The 24,754-nt window shown below is 51.4% G+C and overlaps 2 protein-coding genes across 6 annotated transcripts; one reads left to right on the top strand and one right to left on the bottom strand.

Annotated features, from left to right (window-relative positions):
- Positions 1–98: 98 nt before the first annotated feature.
- NDUFS2 (NADH:ubiquinone oxidoreductase core subunit S2) lies at positions 99–13,341 on the bottom strand. Of its 5 annotated transcripts, none has more exons than XM_070497497.1 (15): positions 13,201–13,341; positions 8,935–9,181; positions 8,068–8,174; positions 5,559–5,749; positions 3,881–4,001; positions 3,565–3,677; positions 2,979–3,053; positions 2,722–2,799; positions 2,494–2,579; positions 2,168–2,287; positions 1,350–1,479; positions 973–1,068; positions 712–795; positions 514–571; positions 99–325 (listed from the first exon to the last, which is right to left on the bottom strand). In XM_070497497.1, the coding sequence occupies exons 2-15, from the start codon at positions 9,027–9,029 to the stop codon at positions 288–290; spliced, it is 1,392 nt and encodes a 463-aa protein (XP_070353598.1). In that variant the 5' UTR covers positions 9,030–9,181; positions 13,201–13,341; the 3' UTR covers positions 99–287. The 5 variants fall into 5 exon arrangements, with proteins under 5 accessions (XP_070353598.1, XP_070353599.1, XP_014691002.1 ...); XM_070497498.1 differs by having other exon boundaries at positions 8,935–9,176; positions 13,201–13,340; XM_014835516.3 differs by having other exon boundaries at positions 8,935–9,251; positions 13,201–13,337.
- ADAMTS4 (ADAM metallopeptidase with thrombospondin type 1 motif 4) lies at positions 12,240–20,606 on the top strand. Its single transcript, XM_014835518.3, has 9 exons — positions 12,240–13,452; positions 14,565–14,888; positions 15,138–15,270; positions 15,827–15,997; positions 16,733–17,019; positions 17,128–17,314; positions 17,570–17,745; positions 18,730–18,905; positions 19,402–20,606. Exons 1-9 carry the CDS (start codon positions 12,820–12,822, stop codon positions 19,826–19,828), a joined length of 2,514 nt encoding a protein of 837 aa, XP_014691004.3. The 5' UTR covers positions 12,240–12,819; the 3' UTR covers positions 19,829–20,606.
- The last annotated feature ends 4,148 nt before the right edge of the window (positions 20,607–24,754 follow it).

Genomic DNA, 24,754 nt, shown 5'->3' with positions numbered 1-24,754 from the left:
AGGAAAAATTGCTAAGAACTCAGTCTAACAGAGAAGTGGAGGGTCAAAGAACACTCAAGTTTCCCATCAAGATGAAACTGAAAAAGACATACCAGAAGTTTGGGCATAGGGGCCAGAAGGCGGCTAATTTATTATAATTTCTCCTTTTCTAATACATGCACAGAAAGCCTGACAGCTCAGTGCTCCTGTACCCTACGTGTACACACCCACACACAGTTCCATTTCCAGTGATGGACAGGCCCCACAGAGGAAGCTGACAGGCAAGGAAATCAAATGCTTTCCCCTGCTCACCGATCTACTTCTCCAAACACAATATCTTGAGTACCTAGGTCAAGAGGAGGAGAAGAAAAGTGGAGTTAGCAAGGATCCAGAACGCAATACTGTGCCCACAAGACTGAGGATCTGAGTCCATGCCCACAGCATATGCTGAATGGGAAGTGTTCAGCTTCTGTTCCCAATTAGGGTCCCAAACCCTTTGTCTAGGACCTCTCTACTACACAATAGGCCTTGTACCTATGATGGCAACGACATCTGCCAACATGTGTCCCTTAGACATCTTGTCCAAACCGGCCTGGAGAGATTGAGATAGCAACAATGTTAGGCAAGGGGTAAAAGGTCGGAGAAGGAAGGCAACATCATAAAAATCTCAACGAAGGTCAATAATTATTAGATTCATTTATTGGAGTAGGAGTCATTGGAGTTGGTTCTTACCAGGTGGGCAAAACCAGGAGCCTTGATCTTGCATCGATAAGGGCGGCTGCTGCCATCAGACACCAGGTACACCCCAAACTCTCCCTGTCCAAGGAAAAAGGTTGGCTGCCTCCATTAACGGGAAGAATGTTTTTCTCTGCCAACAAAACCTCTCTATTCACCCTCATGTCCTCTCCATCACTGACAAACAAGCATTTACTTGAACATCTATCTCCAGTCACCCACTCCACATACTGTCTTTTTCTTCCCTCCTTTCCTCACCTTAGGAGCCTCAATGGCAGTGTATGTGGCCCCCGGAGGAACTTGGTAGCCCTCAGTATACAACTTAAAGTGATGAATCAGTGACTCCATAGAAGTCTGGAGAGAGAAAAACGGGAGCAACAACAAGCCAGATCCAAACTGTCTCGCAGGCCTTCCCACACCACAGGAAATAATCTCTACCCTTAGGGAGACTCAAAACCCACATGTAAGTCAGTGAGCAGAGATCAGAATGAGAGAGGAGGCTTTGGGAGGTTAAGAATCTTATACAGTGGATTCTTTGAAAATGGAAAACTAAAAAGTAGGATTTAACCCAAGGATGCTTCTCCCCAATTGCTGGCCCCTTTCCAAGACCTCTTTTCCCTCTCCCTGTAGCCAACCTTCATCTCTGCTCGCTTCGGTGGAGACACTTTGGCATCATCAACTTTGATCTCCCCAGGAGGCATCCTGTTTAGACACTGTGAGATGATTCGAACAGACTGGCGCATCTCCTCCACCCGACAAAGGTACCTGAAGTGGGTGGACAGATTCAGAACAAGAGCAGAGCAGTCAGAGAATCAGATGTGAGGCAGGAGGGATGCCCTTGGCCAACCTGGAAAGTACTAGGTAACTTTCCTCATTCTTTTCTCCTAGAACAGCATCTCTGCTTGGCTTGGCCACCCATATAAAACCTAGTCTTCTGATTCTAGTTTTGGGTCTTTCCCCAAATCTTCTCCTAATTTTCTCAGGCCATGTCCTGTAGTATTTCCCTCTTTAATTACTCTCTTAAATACTTTTTGGAATACAGAATGGGTGAGAGTCAAATCAATGCAAAAAAGAAAACAGCAGCAAATCTTATTCAGGGTCAGTAAACAAGAATGGAATGTGAAACTTAGAATCTAGTGGAAAGAGCACTGGGTCAGGAGGATTCTAGTCTCAAGCACTACTGACAGAATAATCCCAGGCTAATGTCAAACTTTTATGCCTCAGCTTTCTCAGCTAGAAAATACAGCCCAAACTAGTTCTATCTAAGACATAAGGATAACATAAGGGTAAAATAAGGTGTCTCATGCGTCAAAGTGCTTTGAAAAGCAGCCTAGTTTACCACACCCAAGAGCTCCAATAAATATTGGGAAGTATGGGAAAGAAAGTAGCCAAGAGAAAAATTAGACGGGAGAAACTAGCTGCACAATGACCTAATAAAGGGTTTGGGCCTTACCTATCATAGCAGTCCCCTCGAGAGCCAATAGGGACATCAAACTCCACCTGGTCATAAACATCATAGGGCTGGGTCTTCCGCAGGTCCCACTGGATGCCTGAGCCCCGGAGCATCACCCCACTGAAGAGTATAATGGGAACAAGAGTCACTTTCCACAAACCAGGGAAGTAGGCACGCTCTCTTTCTTGGTCTCCTCTTTCCCTCCCCCACACTCCAGACATGGGATACAAACTCAGAACATGGCAAGGAAGGTGCCACACATTCTTGAAGCCAAGATGTCAGGCTGGGTCTCCCCCATTCCTAAGGAGAGAAGTCATTCCTCCTACCTAAAACCATAGTTAAGTGCATCTTCTGCTGTTACAACCCCAATGTCGACTGTCCGATTTCGCCAGATCCTATTGTTGGTCAGCATCTGTTGATCAAGAAAACTGGTGTGTGAATATCTTCATAATACCCTTCAAACACTTCTGTATTTCTTTATAACTGGGGACTAAAACCCCTCAAGTCCTTCTGGAGGGGAAAAGAGGGATTTTTCCCACTGGCTCTTATCTTACCTCCTCCAACTCATCAATTCGAAGAGAGAAGTTCTTAGAAAACTCATAAATGTCATCCATAAGCCCAAGGGGTAGGTCCTAGAAGCCAAAAGGAGGATGACAGTGAGTATAGCAGAGCCTCCACTAAGGAGGCCAGCTCAGCCTCCCAGCCCCAGGGCTACAAGGTTAGTGTTTCCATCAGCCAGCACTGCCCTCCAGTGGCCACAGAGGATACAGGCATGGACTGGAAGTTGAGGGAGGCATGGGAGCCTGCTCACCTGGTGCACACCTCCCGGCCGGATGTAAGCAGCATGCATCCGCGCCCCAGATACTCGCTCGTAGAATTCAAACATCTTGATAGGACACACTGGGAATTAGTGACAAAGTCCTGGGCCCCTGAGTCCAACAACATGGTGGTCCACTGCCCTGTCCCCTCGTGCCCAACCAACCCCTCATGACACAGAGTTCCTTAAGAATATAACCCAGGTTAGGGGCTGGCCCCGTGGCTGAGTGGTTAAGTTCACGCGCTCCACTGCAGGCAGGCCAGTGTTTCGTCGGTTCAAATCCTGGGCGCGGACATGGCACTGCTCATCAGACCACGCTGAGGCAGCGTCCCACATGCCACAACTAGAAGGACCCACAACGAAGAATACACAACTATGTACTGGGGGGCTTTGGGGAGAAAAAGGAAAAAAATAAAATCTTTAAAAAAAAAAAGTTCCTTATTTAAAAAAAAGAATATAACCCAGGTTAAATATATATTCTCCTCCTAAATATTCTCTCTCTTTTTAATCTCGTCTCCTTCATATCTTCTCTACTTCCTGTATCTCCTTCCCTATTACTATCCTTCCTTCCTTCTCTTACCTTCTCCCTTTCTTCAAACATCCAGAAGAAAGGGGTCATGGCCCCAATGTCCAGGGCATGTGTGGTCACAGCCATGATGTGGTTCAAAAGCCGTGTGATTTCTCCAAACAGCACTGTAGAGGGGTGAAGACATAGGAGGATCCTATGATATAGGATACAGGAGCCAAGGATCCGAGCTGACAGAGCAGTTCTGGGCAGAGCCTGGGGTCTGCATTCTAAGCTTGGGTTCAGTGCTCCTAAGATGGAGAGTGGGAGGGTGGTGGGGGCACTGTGCTGTCCTCACAGGGGGCCGCAGGAAGAAGGCGATGGGGCATACCTCGGATCCACTGTGCCCGGGGTGGAGGCTGGATGTTGAGCAACTTCTCCACAGCCAGTGAATAGGCCTGTTCGTTACACATCATGGACACATAGTCTAGCCGGTCAAAGTATGGGAGGGCCTGTGAAGAGGGAGGAATCTGGGTCACATCTAACAGGCCCAGGAACCCTCCGTCTGGCTGCCAGAAGGATTGCTCTCAGTGGGCATCACAGGTCAGTGCTGCACAAGCCTTCCCAGTCTCAGGAACCCTAGCAAAGCAGGATGAAGCATCCCAATATCCAGTGGATGCTGTTAAATGTTTAAAAACTGGCTCTCTGAAGAGGCTGTTTGCCAATTTCCATGGTGAAAAGACTCCTACCAGAGGCAATTTTAAGTGACCAACATTACATAACTGAACACAGCCCTGGGCAGAGTAGCACACCATTATATAGCATTTCCACCGTACAGATACAATAAAAGTAAATATCTCAAGAGCATAACATAGTAAAATGTAGTAAAATAAGGAAGTGATAAGTTTTGAGTGCTTCTTACTTTCGTTTTTAATATGTATAAAATCGTAAGCTAGTATCACTTAATTTTTAATAATGGCCGTGTTTAACAACTGACTCACAAAATTCCTGAAAATTAACAATCTGTTCTTATAAGCCAGTATGAGTTGGCTCCAGTACACCACTGTCAAGAGACCTCTGGTCCAAGCGACGCCTCTGTTAAAGAGGAGTGCTTCTGAGATACCGAAGGAGAAAGGTTAATTAGTCTTCGGAGTATCTGCGAGTGAGGGATTCAAGGAAAACAGAGCACCAAGAAGGATGGGATTTGTTTCTGGAAGGAATGGTTGGGTAGAAAAGGTTCTTCCCCCAGAATACCAAGAAAAGCTAAGTCCTAGTTGTGTGCCGAACCAGCTTCAGTTTACAGGAAGGAGGAGGAGCTAAGACATCCTTCCTTGGGACAGCCAGTTCTTCTCCTGATGTCAGTGTGACGTGGGATAATGCTACTGGGGTTAACTCCATGGACCCTGGGACCAGAAACCTGGACTCTCTGTGGGAATCACATTCTAGTCAGCTGGTTCTAAATCCTAACTGCATCATCCTCTGTTATCAAGACCTTTCTTCATGACAGTAAGAAAAAAACGTCGGATTCCTAACCTAGATCCAATTCCTTCAAATCTGACCCTCATCACTAGGGTCATAGAGTTCTCTTAAAAATGGCAAACTCTGTCACAAACTCCCTCCCGGTCACTCTGACTCACTGAGTATTTCGAAAACAAACTAGGCAGCTGGAAGATACAAGAGTCAGCTGTTAATCCTCGGGAGCTGACGTCTCTCTCCTCTTTCCCTGACCCCTAGGGACGCCAGCTTTGACGTACTAGTATGACACTACAGCAGGGAAACTGAGGCACTAGAGTAAGGGTAACGGGGCCAGCCAAAAGTCAGCCAGAGAAAAGCTGGGCATGTAGCTCCAACTCTAAGCATTTCTGCTGGACAAACCAAATCCAGATGATCCAAGTCAAGCATCCCCTGCCACATCCCTCCATCCTCCCAACCAAGACTGTCCTAATAACCTCAATGGGCTACTCCCCTCAACACCTTCCTCCTCTGGAGTTTTGGTGGCAGCAAACTAGCAAAGTCCCAAGCTAAAGCATCCCCAGGTCCTGTTAACAGCCCCTGTTCACCCCCCACACCTGCAGATAGGTCTTGTATTCAATGAGCTTCTCAGTGCCTCGGTGCAGCAGCCCGATGTGAGGGTCACACTTCCGCACCATCTCCCCACTCAATTCCATCACTAGTCGCAGGACTCCATGAGCTGCTGGGTGCTGGGGCCCAAAGTTCAAGGTCAGGTTCGACACCATTGTGTCCTTTGGAGGGTCCACATCTGAGAAGTGGGAAATAGTTCAGATCCAAATGGTAATTCCCTTAAGAACCCCCAAGAGACAGCAAGGGGTTGTTAGCCTCTCCCTATAGACCTTCCAGCTCACCATTCCACACCCTGTTAATTTCCTAATCTCCAACATAACCAGGAAGACCATTAAATGGGAAAAAGGGAAGGGAGAGCCAAGCTTTCTGATGAGGCGGACCATGAACCTCACTCTTTCATGTCTCTCAGAATACCTTTTCAAAACAAAAAAAATAATAGATAACACTATATAGTTCTTATTATGTGCCAGGCACTATTCCAAGCACTTACTTATTTTAATTAATTTAATTCTCACAACAACCATAAGAGTAGTAGGTACTATTATCATTCCCCATTTTATTGGCGAAACTGAGGTCAGAAAGGATAAATAACTTCTCACAGAGTTAGTGGCAGAGCCAGGATTTAACCAGCCCGTTCAGCTCCAGGGTCCACACTCTTAACCATTACGATACACTGCCCTCCAAATGTATTTGATGAATGGCCAACCAATCATGAAACATATACTTAATTCTTACTACTACCAAATGACAGTTTTTACCCTCAAGAAGCTTTCAATTTAATTTGGGAAATAAGTACATGTGAGAAACTAGTAACACAGGTCAAATTTCTAAGTTAGGAAGTAAGTGGCTTACCGTTAAGTATTTAAAGAAAGGAAAGAGAGCTAGCCCTGATGGTCTAGGGGTTAAAGTTTGGCACACTCCCAGGTTTGGTTCCCGGGCACAGAACCATACCACTCATCTCTTAGTAGCCATGCTGTGGCAGCAGCTCACATAGAAGAACCAGGACTTACAACGAGAACATAAAACTATGTACCAGGACTTTGGGGAGGGGAAAAAAAAAAGAGACAGAGAGAGGAAGATTGGCAACAGATGTTAGCTCAGGGCAAATCTTCCCCAGCAAAAATAATAATAATAATAATAATAAAGGAAGGAAAGAACACTGTGAAGACTTCACAGAGGTAGGATCTGAGCTGGTTCTTAAACACAGGGAACAATTCAGATAGGTAGAGAAAAGAAGAGGCATCCCAGGCTATGCAATCAACACGGGTCAAATCTTAGAAACAAGGAAGTAAACATCTGTGGAACTCTTATCTGCCAAGAGGCAGAAGATTAGTGTAGGCAGGCAGTAGTGAGTAGCGGTTCAATTATCAGTAGCATTAATAACAACTCTTATGGAGGACTCACTACATGCCAGTCACTACCCTAAGTGGTTTACAGTGTTATTATTATCTCATTTAACCCTTACAATAATGCTATAAAGTAGGTACTTTATTCACTGGTAAATGAAGAGTTGAGATTTGAAACCAGAGCCTACCATTTCAACCAAAATTCTTCACCCTGGGCTTTGGAGTCAGACAGACCAAGTACAAATCTTCCTGTGTGTCCTTGATCAAGTTTTAATCTCCCTGCACCATAATTTCCTCAAAATTGAGAGAATACTAGTATCACTCTCACAGGGTTTTGTAAGGACTAAGTGAAATAATGCATACAAAAACACTGAGCACACGGTAAGCACTTGTAAGTTTTTGAAAGGTAACTGGAAATGCCTTTGGAGGTTTTTGAGCAAGAGAATGAATGACATGGTAAAATGATGTTTGGGGAAGAGGAAGGTGGTGACACTGTAAAGGATAGCTGGGGCGGGACTAGATCAATAGCATGAACCCAATGAAAAGACTCCTGAAATCATAAAGGTCTAATACAAAATGAATCGGAAAAACAAAAGGAGAAATGACCAGACATGAAACCCTATGAAAGAATCTGCACGATTTGGTGACTTACTCGACATAGATATGGAGGGCAATGAGAGAAGAGCCAAAGATGACTAAAAAGTTTCGATCCTGAGAGAACAGGAGAATAGGGGCGCCACTGATCAAAATCAAAAAGTCACAAGGAAGAGCTAGTTTCGATGGGGAAAAAAATGTTCTGTATTTAGGAAGGTTTCATTTAGGTGCCAGTGGGAAAATCACCTTGTCTAGCGAAGGAGATGGAAATATACTGAACCTCTGGAAAAAGCTGAAGTTAAAGATATAAATTTAGTAGGGATCTTCGAGGGTTGGCTGGGACCTACTTTTTATTTTCTCCCAAATGTTATTCCTTTCCTTCGGTACTTGACAAATACTTGCTAGTATCACTATTATTATGTTTGTTGAATTGCACGGTGAAAGAAGCAAAAAGGGTGGGGGCTGAAACTTGCCTAAGACAGAGAGCTCAAGAGCACTTACACATCAGCTTGCGGCAGGATGGGTGTGAGTTGGGACAGCAGCTGTGGGCACTCACCATTCCAAGGTGGAGGCTTCCAGTGGGCCGTTTCCTTGGTGGGGTACATGACAGCTCCCCCAAACTGCTCTGCCCATTCCACATCTGGCTGCCATTGCCGAGCACCTCTGGGGAGTTAAAGATCCTGGATAAAGGGCCTGAACAGTTCTCCGTTCCCCTGTTCCCATTCACTCTCAGGTGGGCCCAGGGAAGGGCGTCTTGGATTCTTCATGCCAAGTCAGTGACACAGAGTTAGTGTAGCTTTGGCAGAACAAGCTGGAACTCTAGAGGTTCCATTCCTACTAACTTATTCCTGGAACCTCTTCACCCATCATCCCCGGGCGTGCAAGGTTGGGAATCCTAGCTCCTTCAAATTCTCCTCTTATTCATATTTCCATCTGGTGAACATGAATGCGAGAAAGGTGTTTATTCAACGTCAACCGAAGACTAAGAAAAGAAACGGGGTGGGGGTGTGGGGGTCATGCCGGCTCCCTGGCTCAGCTCAAGTCCCACCAGAGCATCAGGGGTGCTTTCCTCCTCCCCTACAGAGTCTAAGGACACTTTTCGCCAGTCGCACCCCAACCGTGATGGGGTTCGGGGCTTGGGAGAAGCAGCAGGGCATAAGGGCAAGGTGACACTATCACTAACATTGAGGAGCAGGGTCTCCTCCTAACTGATTTCACCCCTGGCAGAACGAGCTCAAGACCCTCTTTGCTCCCTCGGCCAGAGCGGGCGCCACTGCATCCTGGAGCTCGAGACAGCCGGCCTGGGCGAGGGGTCACAGGTCTGGGTCACTCTTTCCTAGGGGGTCAAAAGGCCCGTGGAGCCCCCAGACTCGAGAAACCCTAGCCTTGGGGACAGCGCGTCGAGGGCTGCCCTAGGTCTCACCTGCTGGGCTGAATCGGCAGTCGGCCCCCAGCCCCGGGCCGCAGCCCCTGGGCCGCGACGCCCCGAAGGCTGCACAGAGCCCGCAGCGCCGCCATCTTACTCGCTTCAGACTGCGGGAAGGAGAATCGGGCGGAAGTGCCTCCTGCGCGCCTCCTTGTGGGCTTCTCGCCTATTGGCACAATGCAGCCGCCCTCTTGGAAGCTGGCAGGGTCGCCGACCGCGAACAGGACAACATCCGGGTTCTGCGCTGCGGCGTCACTTTCGCTTAAATACTGGTGGCCGAAGGCGGTTCTTCGCACCGCTTCTGACCGGCTTTGCTAAGTGCGAGCCAGAGACGCTCCAGCTCGGGCAGCGACGCCCCGCGCCCTGCCGCCGAGCCCGCCTGCGCGTACCTTAGAGAAGGCTCGGCGCCCGACCCGGCGCGCGCACGCGCGCGGGCCCCCCCCCCGCCCCCCCCCCCCCCCCCGCCTGCCGCCCCCCGTCATAGCCCCGCTCTGCGGTTGTGTCCGAGGCCTGCTCTTCTAGGGTAGCTCCAGGCTTTGCCAGTTACCTCCCCGAACCCAAAAGATTGGGAGCAGGGAAAGCTAATTTCCAGATGGCTTAATGGGTTAAGGAAGAAGGCCCAAGTGGGGCTGGGCGGGTCTGAAAGCTCCCGCCAAACCAAAACGAAAAAGAGAGTAGGACGCCAAGGCCACCAGCATTAGAGCTGGCTGACCGGGTGTGTAGGGGCCACCTCGCCCCAGATGAGGAGAGGTCCCCTGTGGGTGACCCTGATACCCGCCAAGCTTCCACAGCCTACGGAAATACAGATCCAGGAAGTGCCCTTAGAAATGCCTCACACCCCAATTCTATCCTAGGTCAGTCTCTTTTCCCTCCAGTCTTTCTGACTAGGTCTCAATCCTGGCCAAAGGCGTAGAAATGTGGTAGCACCAGGAGTCTGATTCCAATTCTGTATGGAAGACAAAGAATTTTCCAGCCTTGGAAGCCAGTTCCTATTCTCTCCCTCTGCCTCCAAGCCCAGCTCCAGCTGGGCCACCCCTTGAGTTTGCACAGCCCTCCCACTCTGAGCCTGGAAAGAAGCCTTCCCCAGATCTCCCCCAGACAGGGTCCCTGGGACACAGCCCACCAGCAGTGCAGCAGGGTGGGGCAGACAAACCAGGAGAGTGGCAGAGGGGAATTCTTAGCTGCAGGGAAAGAGGGGAAAGCCAGACTTCTAGCCTGGGAGTTGACCTAATGGGAACCGTACCAAAGGGTGAGGCCATATCCCTGGCTGTGGGAACTGACGGGACCTGGGTAGACTGGGCAGCCCCCACAGAGCCTGGCAGAGGCTCTGCCTCCCTGCACCCCTCATCCCCCCTTCCCTGGGCCATCCCTCCCTCTGTATTTGGAACACAGTAAATGAGATGGTGGGGGAGGGCGATCAGGGGACTGCACTTATTTGCCCTAAGCCAGCCTGAGAGAAGTCCAGGATAGACTCTGTGCTGCTTGGCCCTGGGGGGCAGCTTGAGCTGGGACTGGGGTGAGAGCTCCTGGGGGGCTACCTAGGACACTGCATCTTTTGTGCCTTCTCCCTGCTGCCAACACCCCCACACACACTGCTGCTGCAATTCTGAGGCCTTTTGTCTCTCGCTGCTTAGTCACCCCCTTTGTCCTCAGCTCAGATGGGGGGGTGGAAAGGGGCAGTAAGAGTCCTCTGGTGATAGCTCCTCTTGCCCCTGCCCCTTCTGGTCTCCCATCCTTTGTCTGACTCCTGCAGCCCCAACCCCCTCCACTTAGGAGCAGGGTCAGGGCATGTGGTGGGTCAAGACATGGGTCTGGCAGGCACAAGGGGGTGGGTGATACAGGAAGCAATGGGCACCAGGGCGGGTATTAATGACCTGAGCGGGAGGGGAGGGGAAAAGGAAGTATTCTGGTGGATATGATGTGGGGGACAGGAGGTGACAAGGCAGAGAATGACTAGAGGAATGGGGGCTGGGGCAGGTGATCGCCTCTGGGAAAGGAAAGGGACCGCTGACTGCACTCTCCTTCCTGGGGATATCCTGGGGAAAGGAGTGGCCAGAGCATGGGGTGAGCAGAAACCCCTACTTCTGAACGCCTTACTTCCTTGCCTTCATAGTCCACCCCCAAGACCTCTTTCCTGATTTCTCTGCACTCCGGAATCAAGGGAATCATTTTGCTTCTTTTCCCTAACACTACCTCTTCCTCCCCAGGTGCTCTCCCCACCCCAGGCACTGGGTTCCTGATTCTCTCAGTACTCTAATTTCTCTATGTACACAATGCTGCCTCCACCCTCTCCTTGTCCCATGGGGAATGAGAAATAAAAGATTACTAGATATTCCAGGAACGATTGGGTTCTCAGGACAAGGTGGGGGCAGAAAAGGGAGCCAGGTGGGGATTCCCTCAGATGGATTGGCACTTGGTGCATCTGGGTTCCTGAGAAAGCCAGTCTTTCTGGGTGCTGAGGGCTGGCTGACTTGAGGCTGGAGGAGGGGTTAGGGCAGTTGGGAGTGGGTAGGAGCAGGGCCAAGAGCCTGGGGGAAGCTACTGGGAGCTGGGCCAGGGAAATGGGGAGTCAGGAAGTGGGGAGGGGGAGCCCAGGGGGGGAATGGAGGCGGAATGGCTGTTCAGGCTTTGGAGGGGACCGGTAGTGGTAACTCAGGAAGGGGAAGCCTGAGGGAGAGAAGAGACATTAGAGAAGAGGAGGTGCCATCCTGGATCCTCCTTCTATAAAAGGAAAAGTCATTAACCCCTCCTGCTTTATGCTCTGTCCTCTTCATGTGCCCATTCTAAGCCGATTCATCCTACCTTTGGGCAGTACTCCCTGATCACCATCTCCTTGCCTGTCCTGTCTCCCTGCCTCCTGTAGCTCTCCAACTGCTTGGACCCATCCTGAGCCATGTCAGGCCATCTCCTTTCTTTGTTCTGCCTTCTTGATGCTTTCTTACCTGTTTCCCCACTCTCTTTCCCCTGCAGCTCACTCAGTCGCCTCAGCGTTGGAAACCAGCCTCTCAGGGCAGAGGGCAGCTTGAGGGAGCCATGCCAAGGAGGCCATGCCAGGTTAGACAGTGGGAGCGAGAATTCTCCCAGGACCCTGGTGGTTTCTGTGCGTGTTGGCCAGGCCCTTTCCCTGACTTCCTACCCCTCCTGGGGCTCTGTCCCACCAAAAAGGGAAAGAGACAGCTGAGAGCCGACTGTGGGGTTTGGGAAAAGGCTATGTCATCAATTGGCCCAGTGCCTATGATCCATCCGGCTGCTAGAGATTCCCCTCCCCTGGGCAAGTCCCATTTTTTTTTAAAGGAAAACAAAAACTAGGATTTTTGGGAAGCAATGAGACACCCATCTGAGTCCTACCAACAGAGCTTCTGGCTGAATGGCTTATAGCTCAGCCAATCGCAGAGGCTCAGCATGCTTAAAAGAGCTGGCGGGGAGAGAGGCTGGGAAGAACCCACGGGGAGACCCACAGACTCATAGACGCAAGAGAGAGAGAGAGAGAGACAGGGAGAGAGAGTGAGAAGAGAGACAAAGGCACAGCGGAAGGAGGCAGAGACAGGGCAGGCACAGAGGCGAAGCCAGACAGAGTCTGAGGGAGTGCAGAAGGAGAGGCCAGAGAAGCTGCAGAAGGCACAGGCTGGGAGAGACAAAGATCCAGGAGAGGAGGGTGTGGGACGAGAGTTTGGAGGAGCCAGGCCACTAGGCACTGCTCCTAAGCCTAAGGGCCAAGTTTTCTCCATCTCCTCTGAAGGTCCCCAGCCCCTCTGAAAACTCTGCTCTGACCCTGGCACGAGTCCGAGCCCCCAGGCTGCAGAGAGGAGCTTTCCAAAGCCAGGGCGTGAAGGACTTGGTGCCCAGACGGCCTCAGTCCCTCCCAGCAGCAGCACCAGTGCCATGTCCCGGACGGACCCGCATCCCGGGAGGGGCTTGGCGGGCTGCTGGCTGTGGGGAGTCCAACCCTGCCTGCTGCTCCCCACCGTGCCTGTCTCTGGGCTGGCGCGGCTGCTTCTGCTGCTGCTGGCCTCCCTCCTGCCCTCAGCCCAGCCGGCCAGCCCCCTCCCCCGGGAGGAGGAGATCGTGTTTCCAGAGAAGCTCAACGGTAGTGTCGTGCCTGGTTTGGGCTCCCCTGCCAGGCTGTTGTACCGCTTGCCTGCCTTTGGGGAGACGCTGCTACTAGAGCTGGAGCAGGACCCCGGCGTGCGGGTCGAGGGGCTGACGGTGCAGTACCTGGGCCAGGCACCTGAGCTTCTTGGCGGGGCAGAGCCGGGCACCTACCTCACCGGCACCATCAACGGAGATCCGGAGTCCGTGGCATCTCTGCACTGGGACGGGGGAGCCCTGTTAGGGGTGCTCCAGTATCGAGGGACCGAACTCCACATCCAGCCCCTGGACGGAGGCACCCCTAACTCTGCCGGAGGGCCTGGGGCTCACATCCTACGCCGGAAGAGTCCTGCCAGCGGCCAGGGCCCCATGTGCAACGTCAAGGCTCCTCCCGGGAATCCCAGTCCCAGGCCCCGAAGAGCCAAGGTAGGCAGGCCTGGAGTCTGTGTCCTGCAGTGTCCTCCCACCATATCTGTCCTACTGACCCCTATTCACTCTCTCTCCACCCACTTCCACTTCTGGCCATTCTGCTTCTTCCCTCCCTTCTGCTTGCCTTTCCTTTTTCCACTAGCTTCCTTTCTTGGGAAGGCTCTGGCTTCTCCCTGGCCCAGCCCTTCTCCTGGCCAGACCACTGATCCGCAGGAGGGTTCCCAGAGGTAGATCAGAGAGTCTGTGCTGGGAATGGTGGCTCCTTCTCCCCACACCACCCCTGCCTGGCCATGGCAGCCTACTGGCACAGTCCCGAGCAATAAGGCTGTCCTAACAGCCCCTTGACCCTGACTCTTTTCTGTGTCCCAAATTTGAGTTTTACCCCCACCATCAGCTAAAGGAGTGAAGTTTGAGGCCCTAGGGATTAGCCTCTGGTTTCTGATGCTGCCTTCAAAATTGTTTTGACAGACTGCAAACTAGGGCAGGAGTGCACAGAGGAGGAGAGGCACCCCATTCCTCTTTCTGGTCAGTCCCCTTCCCACACTGTGGACTGACTGCAAAGCTGCCTGAGGCTCCATCCTTTCCTCTCTCCCACTGCTGGTCTCCCCCCTTCTTCCCTCCCACCCTCCCTCCCTCTCCAGCTCTAATCCAGACCAGACGCTCCCTCTACACCCGCCACGCTGAGATCTGGCCCTGGCCCTAGCTGCTGACTGAATTGTTCCTCCAACCACACAGGGCAGACACGTTGCAGCCCAGCCCTCTAGCCTCAGTCCTGCAGGCCCCCAGCCACACTCAGGCCTAGGGGACTCCAAAGCCCCTCCTAGAGGTAGTTCCAGCTGCTTTTCACCTCTGGGCCCCACACAGCCCTGGGACGTGGCAACTCCTTCTCCCCTTCTCAGAACCAACAGCTGATTTCTCAGAGTTACCACAGAAGCCCTAGGATTTGGGGTTGGGGGGAGGGCCCAACCAAGACCCATCAGGATTCCTGTGGGATATGTGCAACCCAGCTGGCTCTGCTGAGTTCCAGACCCCGGAAGTAAGGGAGGGGAGAAGTGATCCATGGGTCTGGGAGACTATTTCAGGATCCTCCTCTTCTTTTGTCTTCTCAGCGCTTTGCTTCACTGAGTAGATTTGTGGAGACCCTGGTGGTGGCAGATGACAAGATGGCAGCATTTCATGGTGCAGGGCTAAAGCGCTACCTGCTGACAGTTATGGCAGCAGCGGCCAAGGCCTTCAAGCACCCAAGCATCCGCAACCCTGTCAGCTTGGTGGTGACTCGGCTGGTGATTCTTGGGCCAGGCGAGGAAGGGCCCCAAGTGGGGCCCAATGCCGCCCAGACCCTGCGCAGCTTCTGTGCCTGGCAGCGAGGTCTCAACACCCCTGAGGACTCGGACCCTGACCACTTTGACACAGCCATTCTGTTTACCCGTCAGGTGAGGCCCTGATCAGCACCACAGGCCACACACTACACAGCTCCGAGAAGCACCACTGCACAGACTGTGATGTAAATGTTGCCCCTGGAGTTATGCAACATGCTGCCTGGGCCCAGCCACACCACCAGTGCTATCTGGGCCCTGACAGTGCTGGGTACTCAGTGCCCAGGTCCCCTCTAATCTGGATCTCAACCCAATGGACCCTGGTGTCTTGGTTCCTCATGCATCTTCTGTGATCCCTCTCCACAGGATCTGTGTGGGGTCTCTACTTGTGACACTCTGGGCATGGCTGATGTGGGCACTGTGTGTGACCCGGCTCGGAGCTGTGCTATTGTGGAGGATGATGGGCTCCAGTCTGCCTTCACTGCTGCTCATGAACTGGGTAAGGTGGGGGTGGAGTCATGGGACATCTGGCTTGGATGAGCAAGGTAGCAGGTGAAGCGAGAGTGAGCTCATCAGGGTGCAAATGGGAATCACAAGGTCTTCCTTCCTCCCCTCTAGGTCTAGATCCAGGGCCATTATCCTTCTCTGTTCTGAATGCAGACAAACGTTTAGATTTTTCTATTAAATGAGATAGTGTATGGAAACCTACTGTGAACTCTGTGTATATATGTGTGAGGAAGGGGGTGGCACAGTTTTGAGAGAGATATTCTTCACAAGAGTCAGGATAGAATGGATGGGTTCAGGGTTGGGAATGTTTGCTACAAGGAAAAGTTGGTAGAGAGGGGTCCTGAGTGTATTTCGGGAGAAGGGGAGACAGGGCAGTGGGGGCTACATATTGAGGAGCCATCAGAGCACCAGAAGGGGATTGGGGACTGGGTGGGATGGGGAATGGATCTGACTGTCCACAGCTGCAACTGGGCTTATGATGGGCCTGCAGCCCCCTGAGGGCACAGGGATGGGACCCTTGGACCCTAACAGAGCCTCTGCTTTCACAGGCCATGTCTTCAACATGCTCCATGACAATTCAAAGCCATGTGTTGGTCTGAATGGGCCTGGGAGCACCTCCCGCCATGTCATGGCTCCTGTGATGGCTCACGTGGATCCCGAAGAGCCCTGGTCCCCCTGCAGTGCTCGCTTCATCACTGACTTCCTGGACAATGGCTATGGTAAGCACATGGCACACCCCTTTCCCTGTGCAGGACTCAGTTCCTGCCCCCCACTGTACTCTCTCTTCTGTTGCATATTTCATGGGCCAAACTGACTTCTTCAAATGTGCTCCCTCTGCAGTGTGGGATGGGGCAAGAAATGCTGCTGTATTTATGTGTTTCCCACTTCCTCCCAGAATAAGTAGCACAGCTGAGGGAGGCAAAATTTGGTTCAATAGAATTAAAACTGACTTTCTAAGGGTCAGAATTGTCCAACACTGGAATGGGTTGGCTGTGAAGGAGGTGACTGCCTTGTCATTTGAGGTGTGCAAGTCCAGCAGCATAACTATTACTGGGCAGAGTTGTTGATGAGAAGCTGAATAGATAGGGAGACTTAGTGCTTTGGGTTCCTATCCTAATTCGTTCTTCGGCTGTGTAGATGTGTGACTGTGTAGGTGTGTGACTGTGAGTAAGTTACTTCACCTCTGTGTAGCTGATGTGTAAAATAGGCGTAATAATGGTAACTACCTCATAAGTGTTGGCCATGATTAAATTAGATAGTGTTGGTCAAGCATTTAACCAATGCTTATCGCATAATAAGCATCTAATAAGTTGTAGCTGCTATTTAAAGCTCCTTCCAGTCCTAGGGTTTGGATTCTAGTATCCATCGGGCCCCAGGGAGCCCAAGCTTTCAGCTGGCAATCAGTTGGCACCCCTCAACCCAGTGCTGACATCATACCCCTGCCTCCTTTCCAGGGCACTGTCTCTTAGACAAGCCAGAGGCTCCCCTGCATCTGCCTGTGACTTTCCCTGGCAAGGACTATGATGCTGACCGACAGTGCCAGCTGACCTTCGGGCCTGACTCACGCCATTGTCCGCAGCTGCCGCCACCCTGTGCTGCCCTCTGGTGTTCTGGCCATCTCAATGGCCACGCCATGTGCCAGACCAAACATTCACCCTGGGCCGATGGCACCCCCTGTGGGCCTGCACAGGCTTGCATGGGTGGCCGATGCCTCCACATGGACCAGCTCCAGGACTTCAATGTGAGATCCCAGGGCAGGGGTGGGTCAGAGGGCCTGAGGGAGTAGGGACTGGCCCTTAGTCCAGGAGAGAGTATATTTATCCCACCTTTCCGTTCTGTGCTTCTGCAGATCCCACAGGCTGGTGGCTGGGGTCCCTGGGGATCATGGGGCGACTGCTCTCGGAGCTGTGGGGGTGGTGTCCAGTTCTCCTCCCGGGACTGCACGCGGCCCATCCCCCGAAATGGTGGCAAATACTGTGAGGGCCGGCGAACCCGCTTCCGTTCCTGCAATACCCAGGACTGCCCAACTGGCTCAGGTGAGGAGCGGGAGGCACGGGAGGCGCTGAGAGGGATTGGTAGAGTGGGAAGGATTGTCACTTGAGTGCAGGGACCAAGGAGGTGTTGACTGTCCTTGCTGCTGAGAGGAGTGACTCTACCCTTCAAGAACACTCCCTGGCAGTTTGGGGGGCAGAGAGGTGCCATGCTGTCTGGAGGGCTGAGGGGTGAGGTGGAGCAGCTGGTGGGGCAGTGTGAGGAGAGAGGGGCTCTGACTGTCCATTTTACCGCTACAGCATTGACCTTCCGTGAAGAGCAGTGTGCTGCCTACAACCACCGCACTGACCTCTTCAAGAGCTTCCCAGGGCCCATGGACTGGGTCCCTCGCTATGCGGGTGTGGCCCCCCGGGACCAGTGCAAGCTCACCTGCCAGGCCCAGGCGCTGGGCTACTATTATGTGCTGGAGCCACGGGTGAGGACCAGGATGCCCCCACGCCCTGGCTGTGCTCATACACTCCCCAACAGTCCCTCTGCTTTCTGATGGCAAAGATCCTCCAAAACAGCACTGTTGCTGGCATTCCCACAGCCAGGCCAGGCCAGCCCAGGGGGCCACTCAGACTTATACGTCCATGGGTATTTGGAAAGCCTGTCAACCCCGGACTCTGGAGAAGTTGCCAATTGCGCCACTCTTATCTGCCCATATCCCTCGGTTTCTTTTCCTCTCTCTCCCTATCTTCTAGTGCTCTGTCTTACTTCCAGTGAGAAGGGAAGTATGTGGCCTTTGGGGCAAGTCTTCAACCCCTTTTCCATGGGCTCCTCTGTCAAATTACACTGGTTGTCTCATTCAGCTCATGCATGGCCCGCCCCTCACTGGACAGGCCTGTTGGAGACACTGATGTCCCTGTACTCCCTCCCTGTGCTGGGTGGTAGCTGGAAGGCTGAAGAAGGAAGAACAAGCTCCAGCAGTTTTGCTCCCACACCCCTACCCTGGGGAGAATTCCTACACGTTGGCCGCCCTCTAGCGTCCGTCTGGGGTGCTACCGTCAAGGTTTAGGACTTGGTGTTAAGACTCAGACAGACCTGATTCTCGTTTTGGCTCCTCCACTTGCCAGCCGGGTACCTTTGGGCAAGTTCCTTAATCTTTCTAAACCTCAGTGTCCCATCTCTAGAAACCTCAAATAGTGGTTGTGAGATTTATATTCACGTTTGTAAAGCACTTAGCACAGTGGCTGACTCACAATGAGTGCCCTGGAAATGGCAGCTTTTATCAGTATTAGTGTCATTATGATTATCATCCCTTACTGTCTGGGGCTCACTCCACACACTCCATCCGCATCCCCTCTTTCACCCAACTTTCCTGACATCCTCTCCCTAATGGGATATACATCTTGTTGGGTTTACTAGCCCCTCTTGACTTAGGAAGAGCCCTTCGCATCACTCCTTCTCTTCTCCTCAGGTGGTAGACGGGACCCCCTGTTCCCCGGATAGCTCCTCAGTCTGTGTCCAGGGCCGCTGCATCCATGCTGGCTGTGATCGTGTCATTGGCTCCAAAAAGAAGTTTGACAAGTGCATGGTGTGCGGTGGGGATGGTTCTAGCTGCAGCAAGCAGTCTGGCTCCTTCAAAAAATTCAGGTTCATTCACTATTTGTTTCCTCCTCCCACCTTCCTGGACACTGTTCTGGGCCCTGGGGATACAGAAATGAACTCAACGCTGTTTGTCCTCTCAGAGAGCTTACAGTCTGGGGGGGACATAGACAAATAAGCAAGTTCAGCACAGTGTCCCACCTGTTCAACAGGTGTCAGCCTGGGCTGCTGCAGAGCCCTTGTGGGTATCAGGGAAGGTTCCCCTGGAGGTGACCTCCCTCCTGGAGAGATAATAGGAACTGGACAGGCACAAGGAGGTGGGCTTAGAAGGGCATCTCAATAAGGAGGAGGTATAAAGGCCCAGAGAGGAGAAGAAGGAGGGCACATGTGCATGTAGCTCAGATCTAGGCTGGACAGCTCACATAGGTCTGGGGAGACAACCCTCTACACAACACGTATGCACACATACAATCATACAAACACCGCTCAGAAAGGCTGAGGAGACTCAGGAAGATGCTGAGCCCCCTCTACTCCTTCCACACAGGTACGGATACAACAATGTGGTCACTATTCCCGCGGGGGCCACCCACATCCTTGTCCGGCAGCAGGGGACCCCTGGTCTCCGAAACCTCTACCTGGCCCTGAAGCTCCCAGATGGCTCCTATGCCCTCAATGGTGAATACACGCTGATGCCCTCCCCGACAGATGTGGTACTGCCTGGAGCAGTCAGCTTGCGCTACAGCGGCGCCACTGCGGCCTCTGAGACACTGTCAGGCCATGGGCCACTGGCCCAGCCCTTGACACTGCAGGTCCTGGTGGCTGGCAACCCCCAGAACGCACGCCTCCGATACAGCTTCTTCGTGCCCCGGCCAGCCCCTTCAACGCCACGCCCCACTCCCCAGGACTGGCTGCACCGCAAGGCACAGATTCTGGAGATCCTCCGGCAGCGCCCCTGGGCGGGCAGGAAATAACCTCACCATCCCGGCTGCCCTTTCTGGGCACCGGGGCCTCAGACTTAGCTGGGAGAAAGAGGGGGCTTCTCCAGCTGCCTCATGCTAAGACACAGTGCAGGGAGGGACTGTGAGGGTGACTCCGCCCCTCCTCTCTGTCCTAATGCGCAGGCTGGCCCTGCCCTGGTTTCCTGCCCTGGAAGGCAGTGATGGGTGGTAGATGGAAGGGGCTGGGAGACAGTCTTCTGTCTAAACTGCCCCCTCTGCCCTGCTGGTCACAGGAGGGAGGGGGAAGGCAGGGTGGGCTCCAGTTGTATTTATTTAGTATTTATTCACTTTTATTTAGCACCAGGGAAGGGAATGAGGGCTAGGGTCCTGGGGAAACTGATCCCATCCCTCATAGCCCTCACCCTGGCTAGGAAATCCAGGGTGGTAATGATAGGCATAAGTGATCTGTGTGTGTCTGTGTATGAGAATGTGTGTGTGTGTTTATGTATGAGGTACATCCTGCCCTGCTTTCCTCTCCCTGAATTTTGTTTTCTGGGAAAGGAAGAGTCAAGTGTAGGATAAGCCTTCAGGGAGTAAGGGATTATCATATTTTTAAAATATAAATTGAATTCTGCTATTTATGTTCTCCTTTTGGAGTCAGAGCTGTGGGTTGCACCCTGGCTCCACATCTCTGAACATTTGTTTTCTCATTTGCCAAAAATAATACCTCCCTTGGAAATTTGTTGTGAGGATTAAATAATGTAAATAAAGAACTAGTACAATGCCTTGCACTTGATAAGTGCTCAACAGATGGCAGCTGCTGTTAGTTATTGTCGTCACCTTTCTGTCCACCTCCACTGCCCATGGGGTTTGCAACGCACTTGAAGGTGGAAAAGATCCACATCAGTGGTGCCTGCCCTTACCCCAGGCTCAGTTCCTTCGGTTGGTAGAACCTATCATGGCTTCTGAGGGGTTGTCAGAAAAGGATGATTCTGTCCCTGATCTCTGGAGGCTCCTGATCATGGAGGCTCCTGAGACATGATAAACACTTGGCTACAGCACAACTGATAAGAGCTTGAAGGTGCAGACATGACAAGAACAACTGCTCCAACACAAACAAGCAGCTTAGTGGTGAGAGCTTAGTGGTAGTCGAGGGCTCTGGGGGAGCTGCTGTGGTAGGAAGATCACTCAAGTGGGAGCCACTGGGTCTGAATTTGAGTTGGGGTTCAGCATCTTATTAGCTAGTAGTGTTAGGAAGTCACTGATGCTGAGCCTTAGGTTGCTCATATGTGCAAGAGGGCTAATAATGCCTGTTCCCACAGGGTATTCTGGGAACAAATGTTACAATATTTTCAAAATAGTAAAGGCTGTGTCCATGGGACGAGTTACCCGTATGACAACTGAGTGCCTGGGACAGGATTCCCAGAATCAGCCAGTGCAAACCCAGCAGAATTCTTTGAAGATGTGAGATTAGAATGGATGTTTTTTTGTTTTTTGTTTTTTGGGTTTTTTTGTTGAGGAAGCTTTGCCCTGAGCTAACATCCATTGCCAATCTTCCTCTTTTTGTATGTGAGTTGCCACAGCGTGGCCACTGACAGATGAGTGGTGTAGGTCCACACCCAGGAACCGAACCTGGGCCCCAGAGGTGGGGTGTGCCAGACTTAACCCCTAGGCCACTGGGGCTGGCCCTAGAATGGAATTTAATAAGAGGAACAGGACACAGTTTGGTAGGGGATAGTCAGGAGGGTAGGAAGAATGGAGAAGGATCAGAGGTGAGGGGGAGCCAGATGTTCAATGGTGGCAGAACACCTGAAGGCCAGTCCAGTACTAGAAACAGGTCTGCTTTTCCTTATGAGCAGGTGACTTTGCTTAAGAAAGAACTTGGGCAGCCCTGAGTGTGTCATGGAGGGAAAGGGGTTGGGAATGCGGAGCAGGTGAACCCTGCAAGAATTTAGAGTCTTGAGTGGCAGTTCCGGGACTGCTAGGGACTGGGGAAGGTACTGAATGTGGAGGTGAGAGACGAACAAGGAGGTAAAGAAGCCCCTGAGGTGGGAGTGGCAGAGGGGAGAGTAGGGGAACTAGTGGTGCTTCACTCTGCCATTGCAGAACCTGGCTGGGCTCCCAAACACTGCTTGGGATGTGGAGCTGGAACTAGGGGGTTGAGGCAGGACGTGGATGTTGTGGCGGTTCTATGTGTTGTGTTTGCTGGGGCTGGGCTTTGCTGATCAAGTTCTGCACCAGGCAGTGCCTTACTCACTGCCCTGTATTCTACGCCACCCAGCACGGTGCCTACTCCCGCAGCAGCAACTAGAACAAGGCTGTCCCCCTCTCCTTTCTCCGGGATGCATGGCCACCACTGCTGTGCTTGGCCCTGGCCCTTCCTCCTGTCCTCCTACCAACCAGGCTGGAGGGGGTAGAAACAGGAGAGTAGGACAAGGCCAGAGTGATCTTCAACTGTTTCATCTAGTTAGGAAAACTGGACCACCAATAACATGTTTACAGACCTTAATTCTATGAACTCATGGTCTGGTAAGCAGAGCTCTGTGCTAAGTAGATGTAAGGTACAAACACAAACAACATATGACCAAAGAAGCTCATTGCGTTTCCGAGGAAGGTTGCATACTATACCTCCACTGAGAGGAACAGTGGGATAGTACAAAGAACTGTATGATAAGGGCAAAATGAACCAGGCAGAGACCGAGCCTCGGGTTAATGGGCTATGAGGGTTCTGGAGGGTGAGTCTTGGGCTGGGCCCTGAGGAACAGGTCATCGTGATAGCCCTTCTTACCTTTCCTTAGTGCTCGTGGTAATTCACACTTTGTATGTCACTTTCATACGCGTTATTTTAAGAGGAAGCTCTTTATTCACTGAGTAGCATTCTGACTAACCTAAAGAAGTTTTTCCCAGAAAGGGACTGAGCTTAGAGGCCACATCTGTGATTGGGTGGGTGGGTGGGTGGGTGGGCGGAGGCATACTGGAAGTAGGAGGAGAGAAAGAACTAGCTCCTCAAAGAGAAGTGATGGGCATCCTGGCTCCCAATCCTGGGCAAGGCCTGACCCGTTTTAGGAATGTTCTTCCCCATATCACTCTTCCCAGGCCCAGGCTCTAGGCTCTGCCTAATATCCTGAAGTCAAGGGTCCAATAAGTTCTTGCTATGGATGTGGGGAGTGCATACTTCCCTACAAGAGCCAGGATGAGCTCTGTCTCCCTTGTCTCCCCAGTCTGCCTACTTATTGCTGAGCTGGGGTGTGGTGTACCAGCAGGAGGAGAAGGAAGGAGGCACTGAGACAGTTCAAGTATCTGCTCTGGTCTTAGAGGCAAAAAGAGGGAAAAATGATGAGCTGGAGAAAGATGAACCAGTGACTGCCGAGGGAGTGAGTGCCCTGTCCCTGGAGAAGTTCAAGTAGAGTTTAGACTACCTTTTTATGGGATGGCAAGTGTTGTGCATGTGTATTTGAAGTAGGGGAGGAGGTTGAAGCAACAACTGTGAGTTGGGCCAATTTCTTTAAGGTCTCTCTGCCTCTGAGATTCTGTGACTCTGTGGTTAGAGCAGAGGAAATCTGGGCATTTGTCCAACCACTATTTTGGCAGTGGGGGTGGGAGAGCCAGGGTTTCTGAAGTGTGTTGTGGAATGGGCTACTCATTTACACTTCTACTCCATCGCTAGCCCCACTCCTTTAATCTCCATATAGTGTTACGGTATTTTGTTTTCTAAAATAGCAGATTGACAGTAAGTGACAAAATCAGCATCTCATTGGTCAGGGCTTGTGGGGGAGGGAAGAAAATGGAATTCAATGTATTAACATTTTATTGGCTAAGAGGTTGCTTCTGAACCAATTGAATACCTTCCCCATTGACTGTTGCTGGGGGGAAGCCAAAATCATTGGCAGCAAGGGTAACCAGCTGACAGCTGGGAAAAACCACCAGTTCTAAAAATGCTCAGAAAGAGGCGGGTGAGGGGAAGGAGGGAGCGGTAATACTGAACAATTTCCCCAGGCAGGACCTTATATGGGGACAGGCCCAGAGTACTTAAGTAGCCTGAGGAAGGAAAGGGAGAGGAGGAAGTAGATTTAAGGCATCCCACACAGTCTTTGGGAAACTAGCAACAGGCCCTACAAACCCAGTAACATACAAGTACACACACAGTGACACACATTGACATATACATGTCCAACTTCATAGAGATACGCTAGCACATTGATAATGTAGATGCAAATAAGCATTGAGAAGCTAAGAATTTTGGCCTGAAAATGAGTCTGAGGAAAATATATTAATTGACCTAATTTCCCAATTAGAATTGACTGTTTATTCCATTTATTTGTTTAATAAATAAGCCATTAGGTTACAAATTGGAATCAAATCACACTCTCACAGCATCTGGAAAGGACACAGATTTTCAGAGTCAGACTGAATCTAAGCTTTGCTACTTACATGTAATGTGGTCTTAAATTACTTGATCTCTGTGAGCTTCAGTTTCTTTATCTGTAAAATGGGTATATTACTACCTGCCTTATGAGAGGCTGTCACAACTTAAGAATATAATGATGTAAATACTTGGCCCTATGTCTGGCTTCTAGTAAGTGTTGACACATGCTGATTCTCTTTTTCTCAAATCTCTTCCTTTATCCCCTTCCCACTCTTGCATTAGCATGAGAAAATAATTATACCAAGGAACAGTCTAGGTCAGATCTAAGATGGGCTATTTTGTAGAGTCTGTGCAAAAGGTCTGGATTACATTCAGGGGATGATAAAAGGGAAGACATGGTCCCTGTCCTCTGAGAGTTCACAGTCTGGTGGCTGAGAAAGGCTTACCTTACAAAAATTCCAGACCTGTGTGGAGCTGGCCCGGTGGCACAGCGGTTGAGTTTGCACTTTCCGCTTCGGTGGCCCAGGGTTCACTGGTTCGGATCCTGGGTGTGGACCTACACAACGCTTGTCAGGCCATGCTGTGGCAGGCGT

The sequence above is a fragment of the Equus asinus genome, chromosome 25 (genome assembly GCF_041296235.1).
Source record: "Equus asinus isolate D_3611 breed Donkey chromosome 25, EquAss-T2T_v2, whole genome shotgun sequence".
In the NCBI taxonomy this organism is placed as follows: Eukaryota; Metazoa; Chordata; class Mammalia; order Perissodactyla; family Equidae; genus Equus; species Equus asinus.
The sequence above is the reverse complement of the archived record's forward strand: the minus strand, read 5'-3'. Positions and strand labels throughout refer to the sequence as shown.